This window comes from Corythoichthys intestinalis, chromosome 16, assembly GCF_030265065.1.
Source record: "Corythoichthys intestinalis isolate RoL2023-P3 chromosome 16, ASM3026506v1, whole genome shotgun sequence".
Taxonomy (NCBI): domain Eukaryota; kingdom Metazoa; phylum Chordata; class Actinopteri; order Syngnathiformes; family Syngnathidae; genus Corythoichthys; species Corythoichthys intestinalis.
This window is the reverse complement of record NC_080410.1, coordinates 23,598,089-23,625,233: the sequence shown is the minus strand read 5'-3', so window position 1 is coordinate 23,625,233 and position 27,145 is coordinate 23,598,089. Positions and strand designations below refer to the sequence as shown.

The following is a 27,145-nucleotide window of genomic DNA, read 5'->3' as shown; positions in this document are numbered from 1 at the left end:
TTAAGTTAAAATTGTTTAGGTGGCTGAGTTTAATGGTAAGTCATTTAACTTTGTTACAATGGAAACGTAATGATGCAGACTCATGGTTTGAAGTTACCATGAGTCTTCAGTTTACCATTCTTTATCCGTCCAAAAAACAGATTTCAAACCTCTTGCAAGAACAAGTTTGTTTTGGAAAGGTACTCATTCATAATGGGCCTACAATTGCCACTTCAAAATGGCAAGCTTTCTGTGTGCTATTTGGCACTGATTTTGAAGGTTTCCTTAGGATTTGCTAAATTCAATGTTCCTATATGAACAAGTTTTTTTTGAAAGGCACTCATTCATAATGGGCCTACAATTGCCACTTCAAAATGGCAAGTTTCCTGTGTGCTATTTGGCACTGATTTTGAAGGCTTCCTTAGGATCTGCTAAATTCAATGTTCCTATAAGTAAAAACTGACATCAGCCGCTGAACTTTTTAAAAATTCAAATAACACTTGGAACAGAATATTCTGAGGCAGACTCTTGAATCAGTTGCAAATCATTATCACACATGCCCACCATTTGTTCCATTTGTCAACATGTAATTATATATAAAAAAATAAACATTTAAATATTAGTGTTACACATTTTTCCTTGTAATTTGGCGCCAGTTTGCAACTGGGGGAGGGGGGGTCATTGGAGGAAATTGTCTTTGAAGGAGTCTCTTCTTGAGAATTTGTTAGACCCCCATTGGGGAATGTGTTTGTTTAAACACACTGTGGTATGTAAGAGTAAAAAAGAGGGATTTAAAGTGAGCTTTTAAGCAGACAAGAGCCATCACAGTGAATTGCCTCCCTTTTTCCATTGTTCATAAAGATGGTGAATAAAAATACAACAATGACAGGATCGAGATCCTTGGCTTGTCCAATTATTGACATCTCCTGGTTGCCGTTTGCCTTCTTTACTTTCTACCTTCCTCCGTGACTCTTCTCTTGAGGTAATTAATTCTAACGTGTTAAAAACGCACTGAACGCATAGTGCAAATTGAAGTACGGACCAAGTGCCAAGTTCTCTTAAGGCAGCACTGCCGTGATTGTAAAGTTGGAAGTTGATAGAAATTCCTCATCTTGAGCAAATGGAGAATTAACTACCACTTTTTTTTTCGTCGCCAAAGGGACAATTTGTAAGACACGTTGATGCCAGTAAAAGAGCAATTAGGGTCTTTTCTGAAATCAAACCCCCTCATCAATGCTAACGGAAGAGGTTAATGAGGACAGACAATGCGAGGTCATTTTCAACAACACAGTTACTATCAGTAATCATTATTATTTAAGGGGACGACTGTCATAAATGACAAAACAAACTAATGTTAGGTTAGGCTGACAAATAATAAAGCACCAGATATTGAATGACATCATATTATCAGCTGTATTGAATTGAGCTTCACTTGATGTTAAATTCAAAACCAGTACAGTACACTGTAAAGTAAAATACTGTTCGTTGATCCAGCTAACGTTTGATTCAACTTGTTTCCCGCTTGGTGACACGTTTTAATTTTCTAAGTCAGATATTACAAGTTACAGTTTGTAATGACTGTTGTACCAATGTGCCACAGGTGACTTAACTGGCTACCTGTTATTCACTGGTTCTTGCCACTTCCTGCTCATCAAATTTGTACGTAGATTAATTACTGAAGTATGACATTTTTATTAAAATTGATGATTTTCCAAAATTTTATTTTCAATCAGTCCAATTATTCTTTATCTTTTTAAAACAGATTTTGGTTAATTGATTGAATTTCCATTTATTCACACAAATACATATCTGTTCATTTCACATCATTGTACCTGATGTTCTCATAGCTCTGTGTTATCTACAGTACAAGGACTTTCGCGTCCATTGTTTTGTCTATCTTAGACGTGTGCCGATTACTGGTATCAAGGTATATCGTGGTATGAAAACCTCACGGTTTCAAAATCACAAAAAAAAAAAACCAAAAAAAAAATCCGTCACACCATCCCTACAGTATTAGCTATTTTTTATGTCCCAAAACTGCAGGAAGAAATTCCTTGCTTCCAGCTGTAAGGCTCAACCCTCCCCACCATTTGTTGCTCCGTGTTAGTGAGTCAGCTGTGCTACACGACAGCTGGAGGAGGTGAAACTCCTGTTCATTATCTCCTGTTGTATTCAGGTATTTTTTATTATTTTTTTTAAAATTTATATTATATATAATATAATATAATATAATATAATATAATATAATATAATATAATATACAGTGCCCTCCATAATTATTGGCGCTCCTGAAAAAGATGTGTTTTTTAGCTTCTAATATTATTTTTTTATTCAAATAATATGGGACCTTAATGGAAAAAAAGAGAAAAATCCAACCTTCAATACAAGTGCATTCATTCAGTGGGGAAAAAATCCCACATAAAGAAAAAAATATTTGACATCAAATAATGTTTGTCACAATTATTAGCATACATGGTGTTAATACTTTGTACAATCCCCTTTTGCCAACAAAACAAGGTCTGGGGACTGAGATGGCGATGGGAGGGGCTTGATTTTGTGTCTGGTGAACCATTTCTGTGTAGATTTGGCCATATGTTTAGGGTCATTGTCTTGCTGAAAGACACAGTGACGACCCATCTTCAGCTTTCGGGCAGAGGGCAACAGATTTTGATTTAAAATGTCCTGGTATTTCAAAGCATTCATGATGCCATGCACCCTAACAAGGTTCCCAGGGCCTTTGGAAGCGAAACAGCCCCAAAGCATCACTGACCCACCCCCATACTTCACAGTGGGTATGAGGTGCTTTTCAGCATGTGCATCTTTCGTGGCACGCCAGACCCACTTAGAGTGTTTGTTGCCAAAAAGCTCAATCTTGGTTTCACACAAAAATACACACAGTCCCAGGCTTCAACTGGGACCATGTGCTTTGGTTAGATGAGATAGATCCATCCATCCATCCATCCATCCATCCATCCATCCATCCATCCATCCATCCATCCATCCATCCATCCATCCATCTTCTCTCGCTTATCTGAGGTCGGGTCGCTGGGGCAGCAGCTTCAGAAGGGAAGTCACTTCAAACAGCTCTTCCTGGGCTATCCCAAGGCGTTCCCAGGCCAGCTGGGAGACATCGTCTCCCCAGCGTGTCCTGTGTCGGCCCTGTGGCCTCCTCCCCTTGGGACGTGCCCGAAATACCTCACCAGGGAGGCGCCTCGGAGGCATCCTAATCAGATGTCCGAGCCACCTCATTTGGCTCTTCTCGATGTGGAGGAGCAGCGGCTCTACTCCGAGCCTCTCCCGGATGAGTTTCTCACCTTATCTCTAAGGGAGAGCCCAGACACCCCACGGAGGAAACTAATTTCGGCCGTTTGTATCCGGGATCTTGTTCTTTCGGTCACGACCCACAGCTCGTGACCATAAGTGTGGGTAGGAACATTAAATCGACCTACCTTCGCCCTTCGACTCAGCTCCCTCTTCACCACGACGGACTAATGCAGAGTCCGCATCACTGCAGACACAGCACTGATCCGCCTGTCGATCTCCCGTTCCATTTTCCCATGACTCGTGAACAAGACCCCGAGATACTTGAACTCCTCCACTTGGGGAAGGACGTCATCCCTGACCCGGAGAGGGCATTCCACCTTTTCCCGACTGAGGACCATCGTCTTGTATTTAGAGGTGCTGATTCTCCTGCTGACCGCTTCACACTCGGCTGCGAACCACTTCAGTGAGAGCTGAAGGTCACGGCCCGATGAAGCCAACAACACCACATCATCCGCAAAAAGAAGCAATACAATATTGAGGCCACCAAACCAGACCCCTCAGTGCCTTGGCTGCGCCTAAATATTTTGTCCATTAAGGTGATAGACAGAACCGGTGACATAGGGCAGCCTTGCCGGAGTCCAACTCCAGACTTTGACACCGGTCATATAGGGATCGAATCCTCCGTATCAGGAATTCCGATATCCCCTACTCCAGGAGCACCCCCCACAGGACTCCCCGGGGGACACGGTCAAACGCCTTCTCCAAGTCCACAAAACTCATGTAGACTGGTTGGGCGAACTCCCATGACCCCCTGAGAACCCTGCTGAGGGTATAGAGCTGATCCACTTTCTTTTCTTTCAATCAATAATAATATTGTAATCATTTTAAAAGTGAAAATCACTATCTAAATAATTGCTTTTACATCTTGAAAAAGTAATGTTACTGTTTAAAATAAGTTCGTTTCTTGATAAATATGAGTGTCAGAAATTTTATTTCCAACACCACAGTTGAAATAAAGTTCGTTTTTTTCCCAAATGTCTTTCATTGCTGCTTTCACGTTCCATCGCCTTCAATGAAGTTGCCAGAGGGGAGGAGTCGCCCACATAACTCTCGTCGCTCTTAATTGCATCGTGCGAGACGAAAGACGCTTAAGGACGACGGGCCGATTAGCGGCGAGCGACGGTCATTTGTCCCGCTCGGCCGGCTGTCAGCAGCACCAGAAAGAGGGACACGGTGACCTCTTTTAACATCCACGCAATGACATCCAGTCGAGTTGAAAATTATTTTCGGAAGCGATGAACGGTCACTACTGCAGTCACTGACAATGCATTTGAAATGTTCTTCTTTTGCAGACTTCACACTTGAAATGTCTTATGGCCCTTGAAATGCTGCCCACATTAGCATTAGCCTCATGTGATGCATTTGGGTAGAGCTTCATAGAAAAAAAAAAGATCATCCATCCACTGTTAGAGTCGGAAAATTAGCATATTTTTTATTCAGATTATTCACATTAAAGTATAATAAAACATTGTGATATCTAAATCATTTTACCTAATATTTTGTATTAATCTTATATTTTCTTTGTATTTTTGGATAGTAACATGCATTGACAAACTAATCAGATTTGATAACACTAACAACAAAAAATGAAGGCTATGCTAGGCCTGAATTCAGCGCACTCCTTGTTTCTGCGGTAGCATAAACGAGCCTAGAGCCCGAAGCAATTATTTAATTCATATAGCAAGTTTAAAACACAACATTTTGAAGGGATTTGGAAATTGGATTGAAGTATAAATTCTATAATTATTGGGAAAAAATAGAAACTGTTGGCATTCTATCCAATCTTGACCTTTTTCACAGTCAACTTTTTTATGAATATATACAGTATATGCCGTTCATGTGGGTGTTTGCTGCCCTAAGGACCTGAAAATGAATAAATATTAGCACAGTGGGTGTTGTGGAATAATATAAACATGCCCTTCGCCACGTGTGTTTCTTTGAGGTCAAGCAAGGAGCATTCGCATCGATCGCAGTCGCAAAAAATGTTTCTATTGTTCATGTGTGGTGAGATTAACAGAAATATGACATTTATCGTACAGTGCAGCCTTTAATAACCCGGTCATTTATGCTATGACATGACGTTACAAACAGGAACCACATACAATTTTTTTGTCTGTTTTCAAGGTACTTGCTTGTCCTGCCTAACCGCAATGTGGAAGCCCTGATGGCAAATTAGGAACCATTCGTTTCAATCACAACAGGGTGAAAGCTCCCTGGTTGTCAATGCCGAAGTGGGAATTAGATTGGGGGTAGGGCAAGGGGGTTAATGAGATCTCTGCGACCGATTGGAGCCCAGTGTGTTTACTCTGATGTGGATCGATACAGCACATGGCCCTACGTGGCGTAAACCCCAAAGAAAAAGGTTGGTGGCGAACACGAGAGCACACCCTTCTTGATTGCAGATGCGCACTTACAACTCAATAAGTTGACATTCTTAACACTACAGTACACGAGTTCAAGCTGACTCTATGCCTGACTCTATTTCAAGCAATCTTGATTCCAGTATCAGCAGTAAGTCATATTCACAACAAACCTGATCGCCACACTTTGGATACCGCACCACCACAAAAAAACAAAACAAAACAAAATAGTCCCTCCATAAAGTGCCTTATCAGTCTCCGGGTGGAAACAGCTCTCCTGAACAAAGTTTTACATTCTGATAGATCGCCGGGCACCACACGTTTTACAACAAGAATCACTTTACACTGACCACGAGGCCAGTAATTTGGCTTGGAAGCCAGATGGTGTAGTGATAGCATTCTTTGTCACACAACCTGTCCTGTTCCATCGCATTCTGGAGTTCAAAAATGAGTAGAAACCACTGACTGACCAGCCGACTTCTGATACCAAAAATTAAGCAATTTCATCACATTGATCCATCAATGGGGGAGGAGTGGAAAAGTATCTCCTCTTCCAAGTGATGGATGGCCTGGGTAACAGGCACCCCTCTTTTCCACCCAAAAATATATACACTGAGTGCAAACCAGGCTATTTGGTGTGGTTGTACAACCTGCCTAATTCTTCCCAGTTGCAGAGCGAACCAAACCATTTCTGATATGAGTGGTCACCAGAGGTGGGTAGGACCGCGTCACATATACTCTGTTACATTTACTTGAGTAACTTTTTGAGAAAAATGTACTTCTAAGAGTACTTTTACTAAGCCATACTTTTTAGAAAAAAATGCTATTCTCACTATGACATTTTTCCTCTTGATTCAGATTATTTATTTTTTTGCTAACGATGCTAAGAGTAACTCTACCAATTTCACCAATGGGACGTCGCAACAATAATTACATGACACCATTACACCAAACTTATGCAAGTTTGCCATTTTATGATCACGCCAGCCTGTTCAATCATGTGGCGTCTTAAAAGCACAGTAAAAAATGAAATATTTGACATAGAGTGATGCCCTCAATATGAGTCGAAAGTGCGGATTTAAACCTCTCTCCCAGTTTTTATTTGGTGCCCTATGACCACGGAAAACCGGAGATATGATCCTTTTAATTTCATCATAGTAAAAATGAAGGAACTCCAGTATGTATTCACTTTTCAAACTGCGAACTATTTTCTCTACTAGAGTGGTATCATGCTCTTTGGACAAATAATGCTTCATTTCTGTCTTTTTTTCAATTCAATTATTATTATTTTTAATTTCTTTGGCTTAGTGTAGTTATGTAATGGTTTATTGTATAGTATCATTATAACAACAGTTCATATAGATAAGTTTGTGCTGAAATAAAAAAAATACCGTTGTTTAAAAAAATAAAAACAATCAAACAATAATAAACAGTTAATCACAATGTCACTCATTACTTGAGTATTCTTTTAATGGGATACTTTTTTAGTTGTACTTGAGAACATTTTTTGGATGGCTACTTTTACTTTTGTGTATATATATATATATATATATATATATATATATATATATATATATATATATATATATATACATACAGGGGTGCACATAAGTGGTCCGCATGCGCGCATGCGTACCGGACGTAGACAAACGTGCTGGCCCTCAACGACTTCCATACGCTTTTGCGTACCGATGGCTGACCACCGTATTTGCGGCGGACACGAGAAAATAACTTCTCAAAATGTCAAAGAGGCAGGCCACACTGAGTAATTACTTCCGTGTTCACCCACCCCCGTCAAAAGACAGATAGACGACAGAGACGTCACCGGAGCTACCGAAAAAAAGGACTTTTGCTGAAAAGTGGCTACAGGATGTACCATGGCTAGAAGCAAATGATGCTCGCACAGAAATGCGGTACAAAATGTGCCGTGAGAATCCCAATGTCGCCGATAAGAGCAGCGCATTTTATGTAGGGTCAAAGAATTTCAGCCATCCAAACTTTGAAAAGCACGAAAAAAACAGAGAGCATGTGGCAATTAAGCAAACTATCGATGTCAAACAGGACCCCGCTCGCCCTATGGACAAGTGGCGGAATAAAGGTAATGAACAGCGACATGCACTGACAAACGTGTTTTTGCTCGCATTTTACAAAGCTAAACATGCACGTTCAATGAGGTCTTATGAGGAGGACATCCCACTTTTAAAAAGGCTTGGAGTTAATGTGGGAGCCGCATAATGCCCTTTATTTTGAATTGGTGCTTTTTATTTCTTTACATTTCACTTCAAAGTAATGGCAATTTTGTTGTGCCAGTTGATGTTAATCAAGCATTAATTGTTAATATAATTAATTAAAGTTAATTGGATCTAAGTAAAGCTTGTCATAAATTTATCGCATCAGGCAGGTCGGCTCTCAAGCTCAATGAGGACCAAGTCACATCTCCAGGTCCTCCTCCGAGAACCTGGGCAAAAAAATTATGTGCACCCCTGTATATATATATATATATATACATATATATAAGTAACGTTACTCTTACTTCAGTAAAATTTTTGGCTAGTCTACTTACCTTTGCTGGTCACTGAACAGGCGGCCAGATTTGCTGCACAATACAAGTGACGGCCTTCTCATCACACTACCATTCAAAACTATATGCATGTTCGGCAATGAATAAGCTGTAACCAAGTGGGTAAACCTAGGGTATACCACGTTAATACTGACACCTGACTGAAGTCTGTTGACGTGAAAAAAACTAAAACAAAATGGTACTCGGATATTGACATGGTAGCAAGATGGTGTACCTGTTGTGTTCCATCCCGTATCTGAGCAAATAACCTCTCGCTCACAATTTCACCTCTGATACAAAACTCTCAGCAAGAAAAAAAGACATCGTGAGTCACTGTTACACTGCAAGAAAATTGCCGAATCCATTTCAATCAAATGTGCGTTGTTCCTGTCTCCTAAATTGCAGCTGACCTTAACCTATTCTCTCATGTTCACAAACCGATAATCTCAGGTACAAAGGAGTCCATTTGACCCTTATGTGCTTAAAGAGATTGTAGTGTGTCTAATAGAAACCTCAGGGTTAAATTACAACAAATATGAAACACACAGCTCCCTTTGGGGCGTATCATAATAGAAAAAAAAAAAAAAAAAGAGTGCTTGAAGATAGTGAACAACACTTAGGAGTTATTAGATTTCTGTGGAGATGCTGCTGTTGCTCACCTTAGGGCAAAAGAAAAGGTTTTCTCCCACACGTGTTGTCGAGAGTGTGATGAGGCGTCATGCTGTTTAATTGGTAGTTGTTGGCTGCGGTTACAGGTGGAAGTGGTTCAGCAAAGAGAATGCTAGCTGGTGGCTATTTCAAGAAGCCATCATGAGGAAGATCTTTGTTTTTGCTCAGGTCTCCCACGTGGGTTCAACCCCTCCAAGGTGCCGGCTTACTCAAAAATCCAGTGCAAATGGATTTATTGATCTTTTACTTCTTTGTTTTCTTTTTCATCTTCCCAACAGTAAGACAGTGTAAAATTCCCAGTGACTTGCCTAACGCAAGCGGGCTTCTTGTCTTTATCAGAAGTCACCATAAATGGAAGTGTTTCAAATGTCTAGATGACAAAAAAGACATCAAGTAGCATTTAAGTTAAAGGTAATGGAAAGATTCAGACTTAAACTGTATAAAGCATATGGCCGCGGGCCAGACAGTACCTTGTCCAACCTACTAAGCATTGATACTGTAAAGAGTCTTCTTGTAATTGTTTCATTACTTTAGCCAAAAATTTCCAAGCAATTAGATGATATAAAATATAAAAAGCATTTATTTATAATTCACAGTTATTTATTTGTCAAATAGGTTGGAGAATTAAAAAAAAAAAAAACAACAAATACAAGTAAAAAAAAACAATATTAATTGTAAATTAATTTAGAATACTCAGGATGATTTCATTATCAACTATTTTCGTGATCCCTCGATTTTCGCGGTTAATGAGGACCAGAAACCGCCGCGATAAGTGAAAAACTGCGAAGTTTTTTTGTGTTCAATATATTCATTCATTCATACATTCATATTTAGCATTGGAAAGCGATACATTTAAGAAATGTTTTTTCAGTTTTTTCCCCCCAAAGTATAATTAGAAAAAAACCTTTTATGTACACATATATTTTAATAAATGGTCTTAAGCACTTTAAATGTAATAATTATGATAAGTTTTAAACATGTTTGACCCACCAAATTATTTTTAAACATGAAAAAAAGTATAAAAATGCTTATCTTTATTAACTGCTTCATTGAGTGAGTGCACTCAAATCTGCTCAAGTTGCTCACTTACACACAATGAGTTGTCACAGCAACTGTTTAAAAAGTTAGACTATGATTGACGCATGCGGCGCTTTGAAGCTTCGGCTTCCAGGAATATGTGGAAAGATTAAAAAATTTAACATCTTTTAATCTTTCTTAACTTTAACAAGTAACTCCAGTGCATTGCCTGACCAACAAAGAGCAGCAGGAGGGAGAGTGGGACGACGTGATCAGCTATTTATTTATTCTTTTTTTATCAAAAAAAAAAAAAAAAATCTGTGATGGACTCCAGGCGGGAAGTTTGAAGCGCGATGTAGCTAGGGATCACTGTGTATACATACAGTACATATTTTAAAGTTTTAAAATATTAAAACATGTTTAAATGTATGTTCTTATTCATTTTATCTCAATAATTGAAAAATTGGTTATTATATTTATTCAAATACTAAAATAGAATAAAATAGTTTTCACTCATACATTAGAATTAGAATTGGTAAATTCTGAATAAATGGATGTAATTAATGAAATTAAAAACAGGAGAATGAATTAATATTTTAGTACTGAAACACCACTGCTCATTATCTATTTTTTTCATTTTAGCCTCTGTATCTTCATCTTGGCCTGTCTGGCCATTTCTAAAATTGATGTGGCCCTGAAACATGACGGTTTGTCCATCGTACCAAGCAAAATATGTATTTTATCTGTTAAAGCGAAAACTGAAGGGAACAACTCCCCCTACCCAAAAAAAAAAAAAAAAAAAAACATGTTTTTTCAATCTACAGTAGAAATAAAAAGGTCCTCACTAATAAAATTTGCCACAAATCAAAGAAGGCTCGTTAGTGGCATGAAGAAGTTGGCCTGCAACAGAAGGAAGGAAGTAAGGAGCAAAGGAAGGACGGATATCCTCATTAGCTTAGCTGGCAAGCACTAGCATATTGGAAAACAGGCTAACGAGGTTAGGCTTTTGCCTGTGATGCAATTTACATTCATATATTCATTTTATGGGGTTGGAAAAAGATGTGATGTACAAGTTGGATGTTTCAGACTGAACAAGTCAATCTCCAGACTTAAACCCTATATAGCAGGAGTGACCAGACATTTGTGCTCTAAGGCCACATTTCAACTTTAAGACAAATTGGCCAGGTCATCAGTAGATGAGTTAAGAATTTGAAAATGAAATATTGTGTTTTCATTTTCTAGCATTCATTTTCTTGCAACAATGAGTCTTGAGAAAAAACACACAGCTCAGGATGTGAACAAGTGACTTAAACAATCTTTTTATTTTTTTTAGTCTCTCAAAATTGTTGCTCCCTGAATTTTGAAAAGAGCAATTTCTAAAATTCCACAATCATTCTGTCTCATACAGCACACCACACCTGACCTCATTTGCAACACAACATTGTCAAAGCTAACGCCACTATGAAACGGCCAGGATTTCACATGTCTAGCTGAAAGCTAATGGAAGAGCGTGCTTGTTATTAAAGGCTTTTCAGCTGCAAGCTGATGCACCTCGTGGGCTTTAGGGGTTGGCAGCGCACAAACACAACAACAATGCGAAGAGAGAGGGGGGAGCATAGTAGAAACACCCACACAGGGTCCAACTTTTTGTTTTTCTGTTCGGCGGTTTTTAACCACACGGGAGCTGGAGTCTTATGCTGTAGCTTAAGTGAGATCATGCCAGAAAACACACAGCATCATTTTACTTGTAGGCACGTATCTGTAAAAGTTTCAAATGTCAGCTTGTAAAGATAAAAATTCATTTGTAGACTGGCTAAATCAGCCTCCATATTGAAACCATGCATTGCTATAGGCTAAATGTGACTAGTAAAATAGAAGGTTAAGTAGAAGTTATTTCTTTCCCAAGTCAAGTTTCAGACTTAAATACTATAAAGTGCACGGACGATTTGGTCAGGACTGAATGCATACATTGTCAGTTTTTGTTCTTTGGCCCTTAAATCTAAGTTTGCTCTTTTCTTGCACACATTTTGCATCATTTTCATTCCTGACTTTGAATGCTCCTGTGACTCATTTTAGGCTAGAGAGCTTTAACGATTGGCTGTTAAAGAAAGTCCAAACAGTTTGTGTGCCATTGATTTACACGTGTTTTGAGGACTCGAATCATTAAAAAAAAGCAGTCAACGTTTAAGTGATCTGGAACACCTTAAACACGGCAAATTTTTGGTAAAGCAGTGTACATTTTCCAGTGTTGATGTCACGCCTGGGTGAGGGTTGTTCTGTCTAGGTGTATGGTTGTCTCTTCCTGTTCTATTTTGAAGGCTCACGCTCTTGTTTCCAGCACTCACCCTTCCTGCTGCCTCACCTGTCTCTGATTGTGATTACCTATTGTTCCCACCTGTGCACCATTCCTCATGTGCTTAAAATGTTTGTCACTCCCTAGTCTCGTGCCAAAGTGTCGTCGCCCTTCGTTGCCACTACAGTCAGTATCCAAGCCATAGCTAAAGATATTCTACATTTTAGGTTTGTTCATAGTGTTCTGCCACAGTTTGTTGTTATTTTGTGCCTCATGCCTAGCCCTATGTTGTAGTGATCTACTCCAGTGCATTTTGCCTGACTCTCTTGTTTGTCGTTTGTATCATTTTGTTTCACAGCCTGTTATTTCCTCCTTCTGGAGCACTCTCAGTTTGTTTGTACCTCTGACCATTTGTTATGATAAAAGACTAAATTCTGCATCTGAGTCTGCCCCATCTTTTCTAAGTGTGACGGTTACAGGTGTAACAAACATTTAAAAAATGAGTTTAGAGTAGGGTGACCAAAAGTCCTCTTTTGCCCGGCCATGTCCACCTTTCACGCTGTGTCCTCGTCATCCGGCCGGGTTTTATAAATTCATGAAAATGGCCCGTTTTAATGATTTTTCACGGGACCAATTTGAAAAGAATCCCTCCGGCCGCTGGGGGGCAGTGCTTGCCTGCGTTGACGTGGCTCCTACTAGTAGGTGCGGGAGAAGAGTACAGTTAACCCCTTGTATTATGGGGCATTACCGCCATCTACTGGGTTGACGGTTTGGCAAGAGAACAGGCAGTTACAGACTACAATAAGGAGTAGTTCTAAGAGACGTTTATAGTGCTCCGTACACCTTTCTGTAAATTTATCTCCTGTTAATGTCGCTCATGTGTCTTATGTTTTATATTGGGTTATACGTGTACAAAGAGATGCAGTATGTTGTATTAGTCCTGTATTAATTGTTCTGCATTCGTGTATTTGGTTGAATGTTAGTATTATATTCTAAATAGGAGCACCTGCCCAGTTAAGAGTTTTTTTTACGATTAAAAAGGTATATAATGGCAACTGTTGACTTCTGTCGGAGCTTTGTACTGGCATGATCTGGGAAATCTCGTTTGGTGTCGCATCGTTGCGCTGCCGATGATTATAAACTTTTATAGCAAAGTTAGATTTTGCCTCGCTCGGTGCTCGCTAATAGGGTAGCTATCAGTGATCTAAGCCGCGCTAGGCATTATGGGAAATGTAGTTTTGAACTGCTGCGTTTGGAAACATGCTGGTTGAATAGTTTGCACGCAAACAATAACAACAATAAACTGACAATCTAGAACATTGAATGAGAACAAAAATTGAGTGGGAATAACAATTAACGACAATTGTCGTGATAGTAATTTATATAAATGTTTGTGGCACATGGCCTACTGTGTGTCTGTATTGACTGTACTATATTTCCACGGGTCTGCATGATATATATATATATATATATATATTTTGTCATTATTTCATTCTTGTTTTGTTTTTTGCGTTTTTATTGTTTGATTATGTTTTAGTAAGAATAAAGCCTGTTGAGTAAAATCGTATTTCCATATAGTATATACTGTAATATATACTATAGCAATATTTTTTTTAATAAAACAATGTTTCTGTCCATACGGAGGAGGCACACTTTAAACAAATTAAAGTGATATAGGCATCTTTGAGTGATCTTCGAGTAAAATTCAAGTATCTCCAGGCCGGGCCGAGTGTCCTCTTTTTTGGAAATCAAAATATGGTCACCCTAGTTTAGAGGTGTTGGAAAAAAATGTTAAGAAAATTTAGTCGGACAAAACTGATAAACAACCCATTGTGACTGAAATTGTGCTCATGCCGGTTAAAGATGCATCCAATATGAGGTGAGTTACAGCAAAGGGGTAAAATGTGTTACGTGTAAACAAAAAATTCTTCAACAGACTTAAATCCTTCAGGGCATCCAATTGATTATGCATAAAATATGCATGATGCCTAAAGCTTGTAAACACAACATTTAAAACAGTTAGGGATGTAGCGCTTATACACGTAAAGATCAAAACAGATGCTTAGTCGAACTTAGACATTCTCCAAACTTAAAAACCATAGAGTGTAGAACCAATTGCAGGTGGATGGATATACTGTGACCACTAAATCTGTTATGTTTCCATTTATGGGTCTCTGGGCTGCTTTGGTCAGTTAATCTGGCACTAGTATACTTTATGCACATTTGTGTCAGACACGGAGTAAGCGTCTTAAGCAAAGACACCTTATAATTCCAGCCTTTTGGATGCTGTATGGACCAGTTTCACGCTATCAATCAAATGGTCTGCGAGACAGATGTAGGTGCATCGGTTGGAAGTGACTTGCAGGCCAGGAGCTTGACACACACTATATGCTATGGAGCAGGGGTCCCCAACCGCCGGGCCGCGGACCCGTACCGGGCCATTGTGCATTTAGTCCCGAGACGCAAAAGAAATAGTAATTTATTAACGACTGCATAATGGCCAAATTTAACTTTGGCCTGTACCCCTTAACACACCAGTATCCCTGTCTACTCTAGATATAATACTACAGGATTGAATGTCGTCATAGAAAGCCATTGATTGGACTGCTAGCAGTACATCTTGTTTTGTATATCTTTGCGCTTGTCCTCGATAATAATGTCTGACGTAGGGCGGGCGAATCACATTTGTTCCCGGTAATAAATTAGCCCCCACACTAGAATGACTGAAAAACAGACATCTTTGGACAGATTTTTTTACGGGGAAAAGGGCACCTGACGAGCCAGAAGATGAGCCTACAACCTCGAAGAAAACCAAATCTATGCTACTTCCCAATCATTAAAGACCCACAAACTCCGAAGGAGTGGATTCTTGACCCGTTTGTGAATAAACCGAGTGATTCGAGCATATCTGGAGGATCAATTTGTAGAGATCACAAATGACGGCAACCTTAAAAGTTCATTTGAGACAACTCTACCGAGGTTCTGGATTAAAGTCATTCCGGAATATCCTGACATCGCTAGGAGAGCACTGAAAACCGTGCTACAATTTCCAACATCGTATCTTTGTGAAGCGAGCTTCTCTCACTCTCCCATCACACATTGATGGGACCATCTCGTCTCAACGAAGCAAGCTCAGGCCTCTCACTGATTCAGCGGGTGAGTTATATTTTCCCTGCACTTAACACGACGCGGCTAAAAAACAAATGGTATTTTATATTTGCTGTATTTTTCACACACACAGCTGGTGTTCTGACAAATTTTGAATGCTCGTAACGTTAAAAATGGCCGCGAATGCAGCGATTCCAAAGTAAACACTACAAACTTTCTTTAAAGAAAGGAATATTAACTAACGTTTGCCATGTTAGCTGCACACAACAACTGCATGCAGCTCTCTCACTTAACGACTTTGCCCTGTCGTAAAGCATTAATTTATGCCATTTTCGTGTTGCACATGTATGTTTATGATGTAAATAGTTTTTTAGCACCGTTGGATAACATTGAAAGTCCAACTGAATATAAAAGAGGGCTATTTCACCGCCACAAAAGCTTTGGGAAAATTTATAAGGGTGCAAAATTTGACAGAACACCGGTCTGTGAAAAAAAAGTCCCAAATCACACCGGTCTGTGGTGCAAAAAAGGTTGCGGACCCCTGTATAGAGCAGTGGTTCTCAACCACCAGGCCTTGACCTGGTAGTGGTCTGTGATGAATTTATTACAAGGCTGCACAGACCGAAATTATTTGGATAAATTTTGTTATAATAATAAGTCCAAAAGGTGCTGAATCTTGAAAAACGACCGGATTTTCTCCGACACAACATTGGCCAGTGGAAGGTTTCAGAATGACCTAGTCCATATCTAGATTTAGGCCCTATAGAACATGCATCCTATAATGTCACTCCTGGAATAAAATTGACAGTGCATGCCGCATATTGCATGTAAAGTGAGACCAGATCCGGAAGAGCATGTAGTGCATTCATCAACTTACAGACGAGAAGTTATGAGCCCCACAAGGTTCTCCTCTGTACTTGCAGGAGAGCAGCATGTCATCCAGCTGGTGGCTCAGCCTGTCCATGAATTCCAAATTGGTGCCCTCAAAGTTTCGGGGCGGCAGAAAGAGCTTAAAGTCAGACAGCTTGCCAAACCAGCCCACACGATCTTCCTGAAGCAGGTCCAGCACCAGGGGCCGGACAGTACGGTTGGCAAGCAACAGGCCCAGCCAGTGTCCAGCAAAGTACAGGTCGCTCTTAGTGAGCTTGTAGAGGCGGATGGGGTTGTTGTTACAGATGGTGACAACGGGGAAGTCCAACTCTTTGGCCCACTCAGTGTGGACCCGCGTGTATGTTGGGAAGGACATCCAGTGTAGTAGCCGGTTGGAGGACCAAGACAGCAGCATCCCTAAGGAAGTGCACAACGCTAGGAGCCAGAAGACTCTTCGGCCCAGAGAGCCGCCAGGGACGCACACTTGCCTCAGCCCGTGGAGGCGTGTCCGTGATAGAAGAGCAAAAGTGAAAGCCCGGGGTGTCCCGCGCCGCCGGGTGGCTTCCGGAGACCGGAGACTGCGCCGCTCTCGGGCCATGACCGCGGCCCACAGGGCTCTTACAACCACGGGAACGGCATCATTTCCCAGCCCGGCTTGCGGGGCTGCGGCCCACATGTAGCTCCAGGGTAAACGGTAAATCCACACCCGGATGAACACCCCTCTGGCTGCTCGAGCAAGGACACTCCCCAAAGAAGTACCCCTCTGCTATTTAACTGAGCGGACTTGTTGGTCCCTCCTGACGCTGCCGACTCAGCGGAAAGAAATTGAAGAGCGTTCGCGCTGCAGCTTGTGTGACAGCGAGCGAGCGAGAGAGGACGCCAGAGGAGGAGGAGGGAGGATGGAATACAAACCAGTGTGGGGCTGACGGGGGGCTAGGAGGGAATGACAAACGTGAGATGAGAAGGTAATGAAATCAATGAGAGTAGAGCAGCGTTGTCACTGTTTCGCTTGTCTACCGTTTCACGGCTTTCAGCAACAGTGATTGACTCACGGAACTGAACGGTAGTCCATGTCCACTCAGTGGTCTTACTTCTGCGACTTCCACGTGCGGCTTCTCGCTTGGAGGGATGGAGCCTGGCGGAGTGACGAGCGTCTTAAGGGCAAGGTTACAAAATGACACTGACGTAGGGGAGAAAATCAACCAAAGCAACGCTGACGAGTTTGTCCTCGTTACTCCTTGGCTTGCCTTCTAAAAATACTCCAATCCATCAACTCCTCGCTCCACCTCCCCGTCTTCTTTATCCACTTTCCCTCGCTAGCCTTCACTCCCTGTCTTCCTCTTGCGTTTGTCTCAGCTTTCCTCTCCTCTTCTTCTGCTTCCCGCAGCACATGCTGGGCGATTTGAGCGGACCCCCCCCCCCCCCCCCCACCTCCCGCGCTGCCCCTGTTCTCCCCTGCTGCTGCACTAACTTGCTAACAGCCCCGACAACCCGCTTTCCCCTCCTTGTTTGTCTGCTGCCACCGCAATGAGACACGACAATGTGTGTGGATTGCAAACACGTAAAGAGTGTAAAGAAAATATGATTTAAATCTATATAAATTTATAATGAATTGTTGGGAAATAGTATGAGTATATAATAAATGCAAACAGACGTAAAATTACATCAAGTGCGCACACACGTTTTTGAATATTAACTAAAAGAATAATAAAAACCAAGTAAATAACTCTCTAAATTCCAATGAATAAAAACCAAGTAAATAACTCTCTAAATTCCAGTGAAGTTGGGTCTAAAACGAATAAAATATCAATACAACAACTTGTAAATCTGTTTTAACTGGTAGTCAATACAATAGGACAATACTATATTGAATGTATCAACTAATACATTCTGTTGTTGTTGTTTTTTTTTGTCGAATCAATTTTAATTTTACGTCTGCAACACGATCCAAAAGTTCTGGAACTGGGACATGTTTACCACCTTTTGCATCTTTCCTTTAAACAGCACATAAGCATCGAGAAAGTGAGGACCCCAATTAATGAAGCTGTGTACTGTTTTTTTTAACCTGTGGAATTCTTTCCCATTCTTACTTGTCAACTTCAATAACAGAACATTTTTATTCCTGTACTGTATTTGGCGCTTCATAATGCGCTGCACATTTTCAATGGAAGACAGGTATAGGGAGGGTGGGAAACTCATCTGCGAAGTGCTCGGAAAAGAGCCGCTTCTCCTCATCTAGAGGAGCCAGATGAGGTAGCTCGGGCATTGAATTGGTATTGGACCAAGGGCGTAGATTTGCATAAGGACCGTAGGGACATAGCACTAGTAACTTTTCAGATTGCTCAAATTTTCCCCACCAACTTCGAAAAAAAACCTTATTTGCATTATATAAGGACATATGATGTAAGGATAGAATTGACCCTACAATTATTAAGTGAATTATTTTCATTATGATCAAACTTACATCTACCCCCTTTCACTTGCTGAATGTGTCAGTCCACCCCCCCCCCCCCAAATGCACGTTTGATTGGCTGATGACTTAGGCCCACCCCACAAACACACACACACACACACACACTCACTACCCCGATAGAAATGCAACATGTCGACAACATGCCACCTCCTCCGTCCCCTTCGGAGAGGAGGGATATTAGAAGTTGTCTTTTTTTCTTCGACCAGCAGCAGCCATGTCAATTTGTGGAGGTGGGGAAGGCACCACTAATTTCGCAACTGAAACTCTGACCTGCATCAGAGTCAGCATACCCTTAACTGTGTGAATTTGCTAACCTGAAAAACTCAAGTAGGAAGCTGCTTAGAGAGAAGTGTGTTTGTTTTCTACTGTTAACGTTAATTAATCTGTGATAAATGAAGTAAACCAAGGTTTACCCCCTTCTCCCCAATTTTTATTTTGATCTTTTATCTTGATATGATCATTAGCCTATTAATTAATTAGGTACATATTTATGAGAAATGTAGCCCTGACCCCCATTCATTCGTTTGATCTTATTAATGTCCCTTCCTCAGCAAAAAGTGTACATAAGACCAAACCTACGCCCTTGTATTGGATGCATCCTGGACGCCTCTCTGGTGAGGTGTCCCGGGCAAATCCTACTGGGAGGAGCCTCCCGGGGTTGACCCAGGAAACGTTGGGGAGAGTATGTCTCACAGCTACCTTGGGAACGCCTCGGGATTCTCCCCGAAGAAATAAATGAAATGGGTGGATAGAAGGAAGTCTGGGGTTCCCTGCTAAAACTGCTGCCCCCGCGATATGAACTCAGATAAGCGGGAGAAAATGAACGGATTGATGGACAACTCTGGGCTGTTGGTATGTCCGTCTATTACGTACACGCTTTCAGGATGTCATTACTATTACTTGTTGTATCATCACTGCTCTACCAAATGAGGTCATTCGCCTTCGCTGAGTAGAGAGCCCTGTGCGGTTTTGCGCGAGTGGCACATGTTTGTTCGTTTGTCATTAAATAAATGCCACCCCTCTCTGCAGTTGACCAAATAATGTCCCTTTTAGTAGCCTCTCAACAATACAGGGGAAAAACATGGACAATCCCCACTTGAAAGCACTTTTTTTTCTACTGTACTGTGATTTTGTGCTGACAACTGAGGCTTCGGAAGAATTCCTCGCAGGAGGATGATTTAGACTCATAGCACGTGGGACCAATCAGGCTGAGTGCTCTTCATTTTATCCACCAAAAAGCTTCATTATTAGACAATAGAAGAATATAGCTATTTTTCTCAAGCTGTCTACTTTAGCACTCGGAGCTTTTTATGTAGCCCTTTGCTATTTATGTAGTAATTAGAGGTGCACGATATCCATTTTTTGAAACCGATATCGATTACTTCCTGCTCCTCAAGGCTGATACCCATAAGATAACTGATAAAATATATATATATACTGTATATAATTTTGAAATGTATATTCACGTGAGTTGAACAATGAGCACTGAACTAAATCATAAACTCAAAAGGTATTGTGCTTTGTCAGCAGATAAAACTTTTGGTGCAACAGGAGAGGAGACTTTTGTGGTCTTGGCCCATGAAACAACTTTCTTAACAAGGCAATTATAGGACAGCAAGCCTTAACAACTTGAAAACATGCAAACATTTGCTAATTCCCATGGTAAGGTCACCCAGTGATGGAAAAATACGGCCTCTAGAACAGTAACATACTTTGTATCCACTCGGGCCTATTAATAATGTTATTGGATTTATTGGGATGACGTCATAATTCTAATTATTGGCACCTATAGTAATTGTGTTTATTTGTGTGATCCTTGGCTATTATATGTATTTGTGTGCTTAAATGTTTTAAATATTACAGTCGATTTTTTTCTTTTACACTTGTGTCATATAGAACTTTTTAAACGTCTGATGCAGTTTGCACTTAAAAACTGCTGCTGGCACATTCGCCGTAAGAGTCATTTGAAATAGTTGGACACAATATGAGATGAAAAGGAATATTCTAGAATGGGCCACAGATGCTTCAATTATTTTTCTTTCTGTTCTGTTCTTGTCAAAATGCTGAATAAACACAAAAGGGAGTTTTCATTTGTGCACATCAAATATTTCACAGCTCGCCCTTTTGGACCCGGCGGTGTGCTTGTGTTGCCAATTCATTTTTCTTTTTAGACAGCAGTGCTCAGTATTCTAAAGGTGACGCCGCCCAGGGAAAAAGACAAAAAAAAAAAAATGAAAATCTACATTGATTCTTTATGATCTTACTAAAGAGCACAAGCTGTTTAAATGTAAATTTCACAAATAAATTGTTGTTAACTGTAAAAAAAAAAAAAAAAAAGGTTAAAAAATTCACTGTTTGTGAATGAATGTTGCGGAAGTCTTTTATTTATTTATTTTAGATGAACTGTCACACATGTTTTTTTTGTTTGTTTTTTTACCACAAATGACAAGCACAAGGCTAAAACTGAAATCAACTATTTGGTATAATCGGAAATTGTTAGGGTTCTATCTCATACCTGTCATGTTTTGTCTATTTTTGTATGTCCTCCAGTTATTGTATCCAGTTATTGTTGGTATTTCTGGGGTTTATTTTGTTGATTTTGGTATGTGTTCACTTCCACCATTACTTCCGGCCACTCGTTCACTCTGATCTCACCCACCTGTGCAGCTCGTCCAGCACACCTGATCCTCATTATCTCCCCTACTTAAACCCTCTCTGTCTTTAAATCACTGCGAGTTTGTTAGCCTTTCAATAGCATACGAGCATTTCCCCTATCTTGATAAACCAGATTTCTGACACCTAGTGATGGCGAAATGAAGCTTCGTGAGGCATTGAACTACCTGTGCCAATTGGTTTGAGAAGGGGTTCATTTCTCGAAGCTTCATGTGAGAACAGTACCACCTACTGGTTAAGTGTAGGATCACAATCAGTTGTCTCAACCACACGAGTGATTCATTGATTTTTCTTTTTTTTGTGTGTGGGTCTGTTAGGAAGGAATTAATTTAGATAATATTGTTTGACCAAATCCTCTATGTATATAGAGCAGTGGTTTCTCTCTTTCTTTGATCAAACCTTTGGTGAGCAAGTCTAAGGGGTTCGGCGAAGGTAAGGACACGCAGATTTGCTCAGTGGAAGGTTGACTCTCACTTTGTATGAGGGAATACAACAGACAAATGGGCAGCGTGGTCTCAAATATTGACCCGTCTATAAAACATGCTGTCAAAATGGGAAGAATTTTGTACAGGAGTTTGCTAAATTATTAGCTCGCTACCTTTTAATTAGAAATAAACTGCTTGATTATCTAATTGCGAAAGGATCAGTGAATCCACATGTGAAATTTGTGGGGTTTGGTACCTTTAGCAAGGTTAAGAACAGCTGATATAGAGTATCGCATATGTATAAGCAACGTTTACATGCTGACTTTTATTCATACCGATTCAAATCATTCCGAATGGAAATTTCACATCAGCTGTTTACATGTCACTTCATCTATTCCGATCCAGAGTTTACATGTGACTGCCTTTATTCCGAAAGGACGTTTGACAACTGCCGTCTGACATGCGCAGATTAATCAAAACAAAGCGTCACGTTGCAAAACATGGAGATCGATCGTCAGATCAGCTGCTGTTTTAACTTTTCGAGTGGAAACAAAACTTCAGAATGATACGCCGTTCATTTAAAAAGTTGTGTGGGTGCGCTGTGCGTGTGCTTGGAAGCCATGTTGCAATTGACGTTACTTACGTCACCGAGTGACGTCACCACGTCAGTACGGAGCGTGCGCAGAAAGAACGCAACCAGACACCATTCCGCTTCCCTGTTTACATGATATAATTTTACTTCTAATCGGTTTGGGAAAAGGAATATTCCACCCCTGTGAATCGGAATGAAATTCCATTCGGTTTGGGCCTGTTCATTCCGAATGAGGTGTTTATATGGAACACATTTATTTGGTTTGAACAAATATTCAGATTGTAATTGGAATATTTGGCTCCATGTAAACGTGGCAATAGACAGTTATCTTTCACTTATCGCTGTTAATGGGGACCATAACCGACCGCGTAAAGTGAAAAAACGTGAAATATTGTAACGCCCCCACCCCATTTTTAACATACATTTTTTTGTGTGTCTATATAATATCAGTAAGTGTATGTAAAACCCTATAAATGCATTTGTTATCATTAGAACATTAAATTGTAGTTTAAAACTTATACATTACCTTATGCATTTTATATTATTGATAAGTAATACAGGCTGTACATTCATTCTCTTTTATATGATACGTGTGTGGTGTGTTTAAGTCTACATAAATACATAGATGAAAATTTAAGTTTATAAACATGTCTTTAGAATTGTTTTATTCCTATAACTGCAAACTGGATACTTTTAACATAATTGAAAAATCTGCGATGCACTGAATGTGTCAACGTTGAGCAGCAAAGTGGTGAGGAAACGCTTTAAAAAAATTGTAGTGTTTGCTTGTGAAAATGATTCCCCAAATGGTATTATCATAAGATGGCAATTGTGCAATGCTTGTTCTGAAATTGGCATGATCGTAATCAGGCAGACGACAGTAAAAGTGCTTGTGTAACTTGAACATTGATGTATGCTGGCTCCATTCTACCAACTACTGCACTAATCCTTCTCTCCTCACTCCTAAAACGTTTACTTTCCAAACTATCCTAACTTTCGCTTGATCGCAGCTTTCCTTCAAACAGCCACATTTTGAATCTAGCCAGAGGTGTTTATTGTAACGAGCTGTCAAATCGCACGGCAAAATCTATAGCATTCTCCGAAGCAACAGAACCTCCCCTAAATGAAGTGAGCCTCAGCACGCACTTTGCGGAAACGCCCCTTCATTACTCAAAACGCGCTTCGATGACTCGGTGCACCTCGTTACATCACTACTGACACCTTTGTTGACCTGGCGGATTTTTGCCATAGCCTGTACCTTGCCTGTGCTTCTGCCGTATTTGTGTTTCAACCCTCAGCCTGCCTTGGACCTCGACCCAGCTTTTCTGTGCCTGTTCTGTACCCCTGCCACTTCAAATCCCCAGCTTGTAACACCTGTTGTGGCTCCTTGGCAAGAATCTACAATTGTTGTTCGCTTATTCTTGCCAATAAATTTGTGAACTGTGCTTCTGTCCCGGAGTCTGCATTGTTGGGTCTATTTGTCCCTTGGCCCATGACAAAAATATGTCGTGCACGTCTCTGTGGTGTTAATTTGGCCCACTTTTTCTTGCACAGTAGTAATATTTCCAATACTGGAGAGTTATCGAGCATGAATGGACTATTGAAGTTAATGCCAACGTTTCAATCAATACTTCGATAAGGCCCCTTCAAAACTGCCCCTTGCCCCCAAGTCATTCAAAAGTTGGTGTGCAAAATGAAGTCCACTTGAGCTGGAGGTCGTGAATTACTTTATTTTCTCATATGCTCTTGAATTTTTTGGGGAATGTGGAATTTTGTCGTAACTTTTTGAGCACTTTTTCCCCACAGAGGTAATCTGGTGGGCGAGTAAAAATGAACTCATCTTTTCAAAAAATGCGATAAACCAAAGATAATTCATCATTTAACAAGGGGGCAATTACTCTCTACTCTTCCTCGCAGGTCCTACAGTTTGGGAATTTAAATGAGTTTATTATCAGAGTAACTGTCCAATCTGTTTGAAGTGGGAGGGTGGAAGTAAATGAACGAACTGCCACACTTCCACTTCAAATGCAATTGACATCTGGTGCTGTCAATGGCAGCCAATGAGTTAAACATTTAACTGAGCAATCGATGCCCAAAACAATTAATAGCACTGTGAGAGAAGTAGTTTACCCCTCCAGGGAAGCGCTGTCTTGTTATGAAGAGGTGGGGGGTGTAAAAGGTCAGTATATAACGCCAACCTTCAGTGTGAATGATAGCGCTGACATTTCACTAAGAGCTCCGCCCACATCAATTCATCACAATATCATAAAAGGACGGCACGTGTTGAGTTTTTGCCTTACACGCGCATTTACTGTAATTTTAATATTTAGCATAGAGCAACCTTTCCTATATGTTGGTAAATTCCTATTTCTGTTCACTGGTTACCATCAGGCAACGTGTTTCTATATTAGCCTTGCTGGTGGGTTCTGGGTCTGAATGTTGGGTACTTCAGATTCACTGATGAGACTAAATTGTCCCAAGGTGTGATTGTGAGTGAATACTTGTCTCTGTGTCCTGACATTGACTGACAGCCAGCCAGGTTCTTGTCGTTTTGTGCCATGACATGTTGTTTGCAGCAAACAATGAGCCAGACGATTTCTTACAGTATAGCTCTGCAATATGGTCTTAAAATAAAATCTCACATTGTTACACCTGCAGATATCTGATTTTAAAAGAAAATGTCTCTTCGCATATTTAAAAAAAAAAAAAAAAAAAATCAAAGGACAATGGCATTAATCAAAACTAGTTGCCATTATGTAACTGGCAGTGTCCCCACTATTAACACTGTGTTTGCCTTAAAGGGATCCACGGATACAAAGACTTGTAGTTATTAAAAGATAAACGTTATTAAATAATTTGATATTAAAACCCTTCTTGATGTTTTCGTTTCTATACAATTATAAATTAGTTTAACTAGTAGGTCGCCATTGGGGTGGACGTCACAGGGCGGTGACGTCACTGGGTTACGCTGCCAGACTTCCAGAGTATGACTCTTGCGACATACAGTGGGGCAAATAAGTATTTAGTCAACCACTAATTGTGCAAGTTCTCCCTCTTGAAAATATTTGAGAGGATTGTAATTGTCAACATGGTTAAACCTCAACCACGAGAGACCGAATTTCGGAAAAAAAAAACAGAAAATCACATTGTTTCATTTTTAAATAATTTATTTGCAAATCATGGTGGAAAATAAGTATTTGGTCAATACCAAAGTTCATCTCAATACAGATTTTCTATGGGGTTGACACCTGGAGACTGGCTAGGCCACTCCAGGACCTTGAAATGCTTCTTACGAAGCCACTCATTTGTTGCCCTGGCTGTGTGTTTGGGATCATTGTCATGCTGAAAGACCCAGCCACGTCTCATCTTTAATGCCCTTGCTGATGGAAGGAGATTTTCACTCAAAATCTCTCGATACATGGCCCCATTCATTGTTTCCTTTACACAGATCAGTTGTCCTGGTCCCTTTGCAGAAAAACAGCCCCAAAGCATGATGTTTCCACCCCCATGCTTCACAGTGGGTATGGTGCAATTCAGTGTTCTTTTTCCTCCAAACAAGAGAACCTGCGTTTCTACCAAAAAGTTCTATCTTGGTTTCATTTGACCATAACCCATTCTCCCAATCCTCTTCTGGATCATCCAAATGCACTCTAGCGAACCGCAGACGGGCCTGGACGTGTACTTTCTTCAGCAGGGGGACACGTCTGGCAGTGCAGGATTTGAGTCCCTGGCGGCGCATTGTGTTACTGATGGCAGCCTTTGTTACTGTGGTCCCAGCTCTCTGTAGGTCATTCACTAGGTCCCCCCGTGTGGTTCTGGGATTTTTACTCCCCGTTCTTGTTATCATTTTGACACCACGGGGTGAGGAGGGAGTTGGAAGTCCGTGTTGCCCAACGACAGCCCCAAAACATCACTGCTCTAGAGGAGATCTGCATGGTGGAATGGGCCAAAATACCAGCAACAGTGTGTGAAAAGCTTGTGAAGAGTTACAGAAAACGTTTGGCCTCCAATATTGCCAACAAAGGGTACATAACAAAGTTTTAAAGATATTCAAGTCATGATTTTGCTGATTTAGGAGTATTTTAGATAAATAGTTAATTAAGTTCGCTACAACAGCCTTTCAGAGAAGTCTACTGCTTAAAGATGGCGGCTGTTTACCAACGCCGGCAAGTCTGTAATTTTGCATCCAGTTCTTTATACATGGGCTAAGAGTCTGTCATTTGTGCATTATGTGGACGAAATTTGTAGCAACGTGGGCGTTGTTTGAAGCTGCTGTCGGCCGCAGTCAGATATTGTTTTTTTTATCTAGCGACATCTGTAGCGACAGTCCAATTCTCATTGCATCCCGAAGACCGCGCTGACTGTATTTTAGTTCCGCTTTATTTGGCATATTTCAATAATCGGAATTTGGATGTTTGGGAATCGTCCTCCAGTCTTCCACGACCGAATGCGAGTAATCTAAGCATCGGAAATTTTGCACGCCTCTAGTGACAAACTTACGTCATCACCCCGAGCGTCCATTTTGCGCTTAAAACATGGCGCCCTCTGCAGGTCAAAACATGTACTAAATATTATAGATTTTTAAATGAATGGCAATATTTTATGCGTTTCTGATAACATATTTTAGTAAAAGAGAACAATTGTGGCATGTTACAGCCTACAAGTCTTTAAGTCCGAGGTTCCCTTTAAAAGGGGCTCCTTTTGTGACATACAGAAACAATCGGCAATTGTATAATGAACTTAAAATTTTAATTTTTCCCATTTCCTAAAAATATTTTTAATATGACCTAGGCAATTATGCT

At 40.5% G+C, this 27,145-nt stretch overlaps 1 protein-coding gene across 5 annotated transcripts in view; it reads right to left on the bottom strand.

The window, feature by feature from the left end:
• asic2 (acid-sensing (proton-gated) ion channel 2) overlaps positions 1 to 27,145 on the bottom strand; it is a 438,649-nt gene that overhangs the window by 168,152 nt on the left and 243,352 nt on the right. For 2 of the 5 annotated variants that reach the window (XM_057860973.1, XM_057860975.1), the window contains exon 1: positions 16,188 to 17,548. The exons of the other annotated variants lie outside the window; for them this stretch is intronic. In XM_057860973.1, coding sequence (XP_057716956.1) covers positions 16,188 to 16,856 — 669 coding nt within the window. In that variant the 5' untranslated portion in view covers positions 16,857 to 17,548. Of the gene's footprint in view, positions 1 to 16,187; positions 17,549 to 27,145 lie in introns of those variants that run through there. 5 annotated transcript variants of the gene reach the window in all.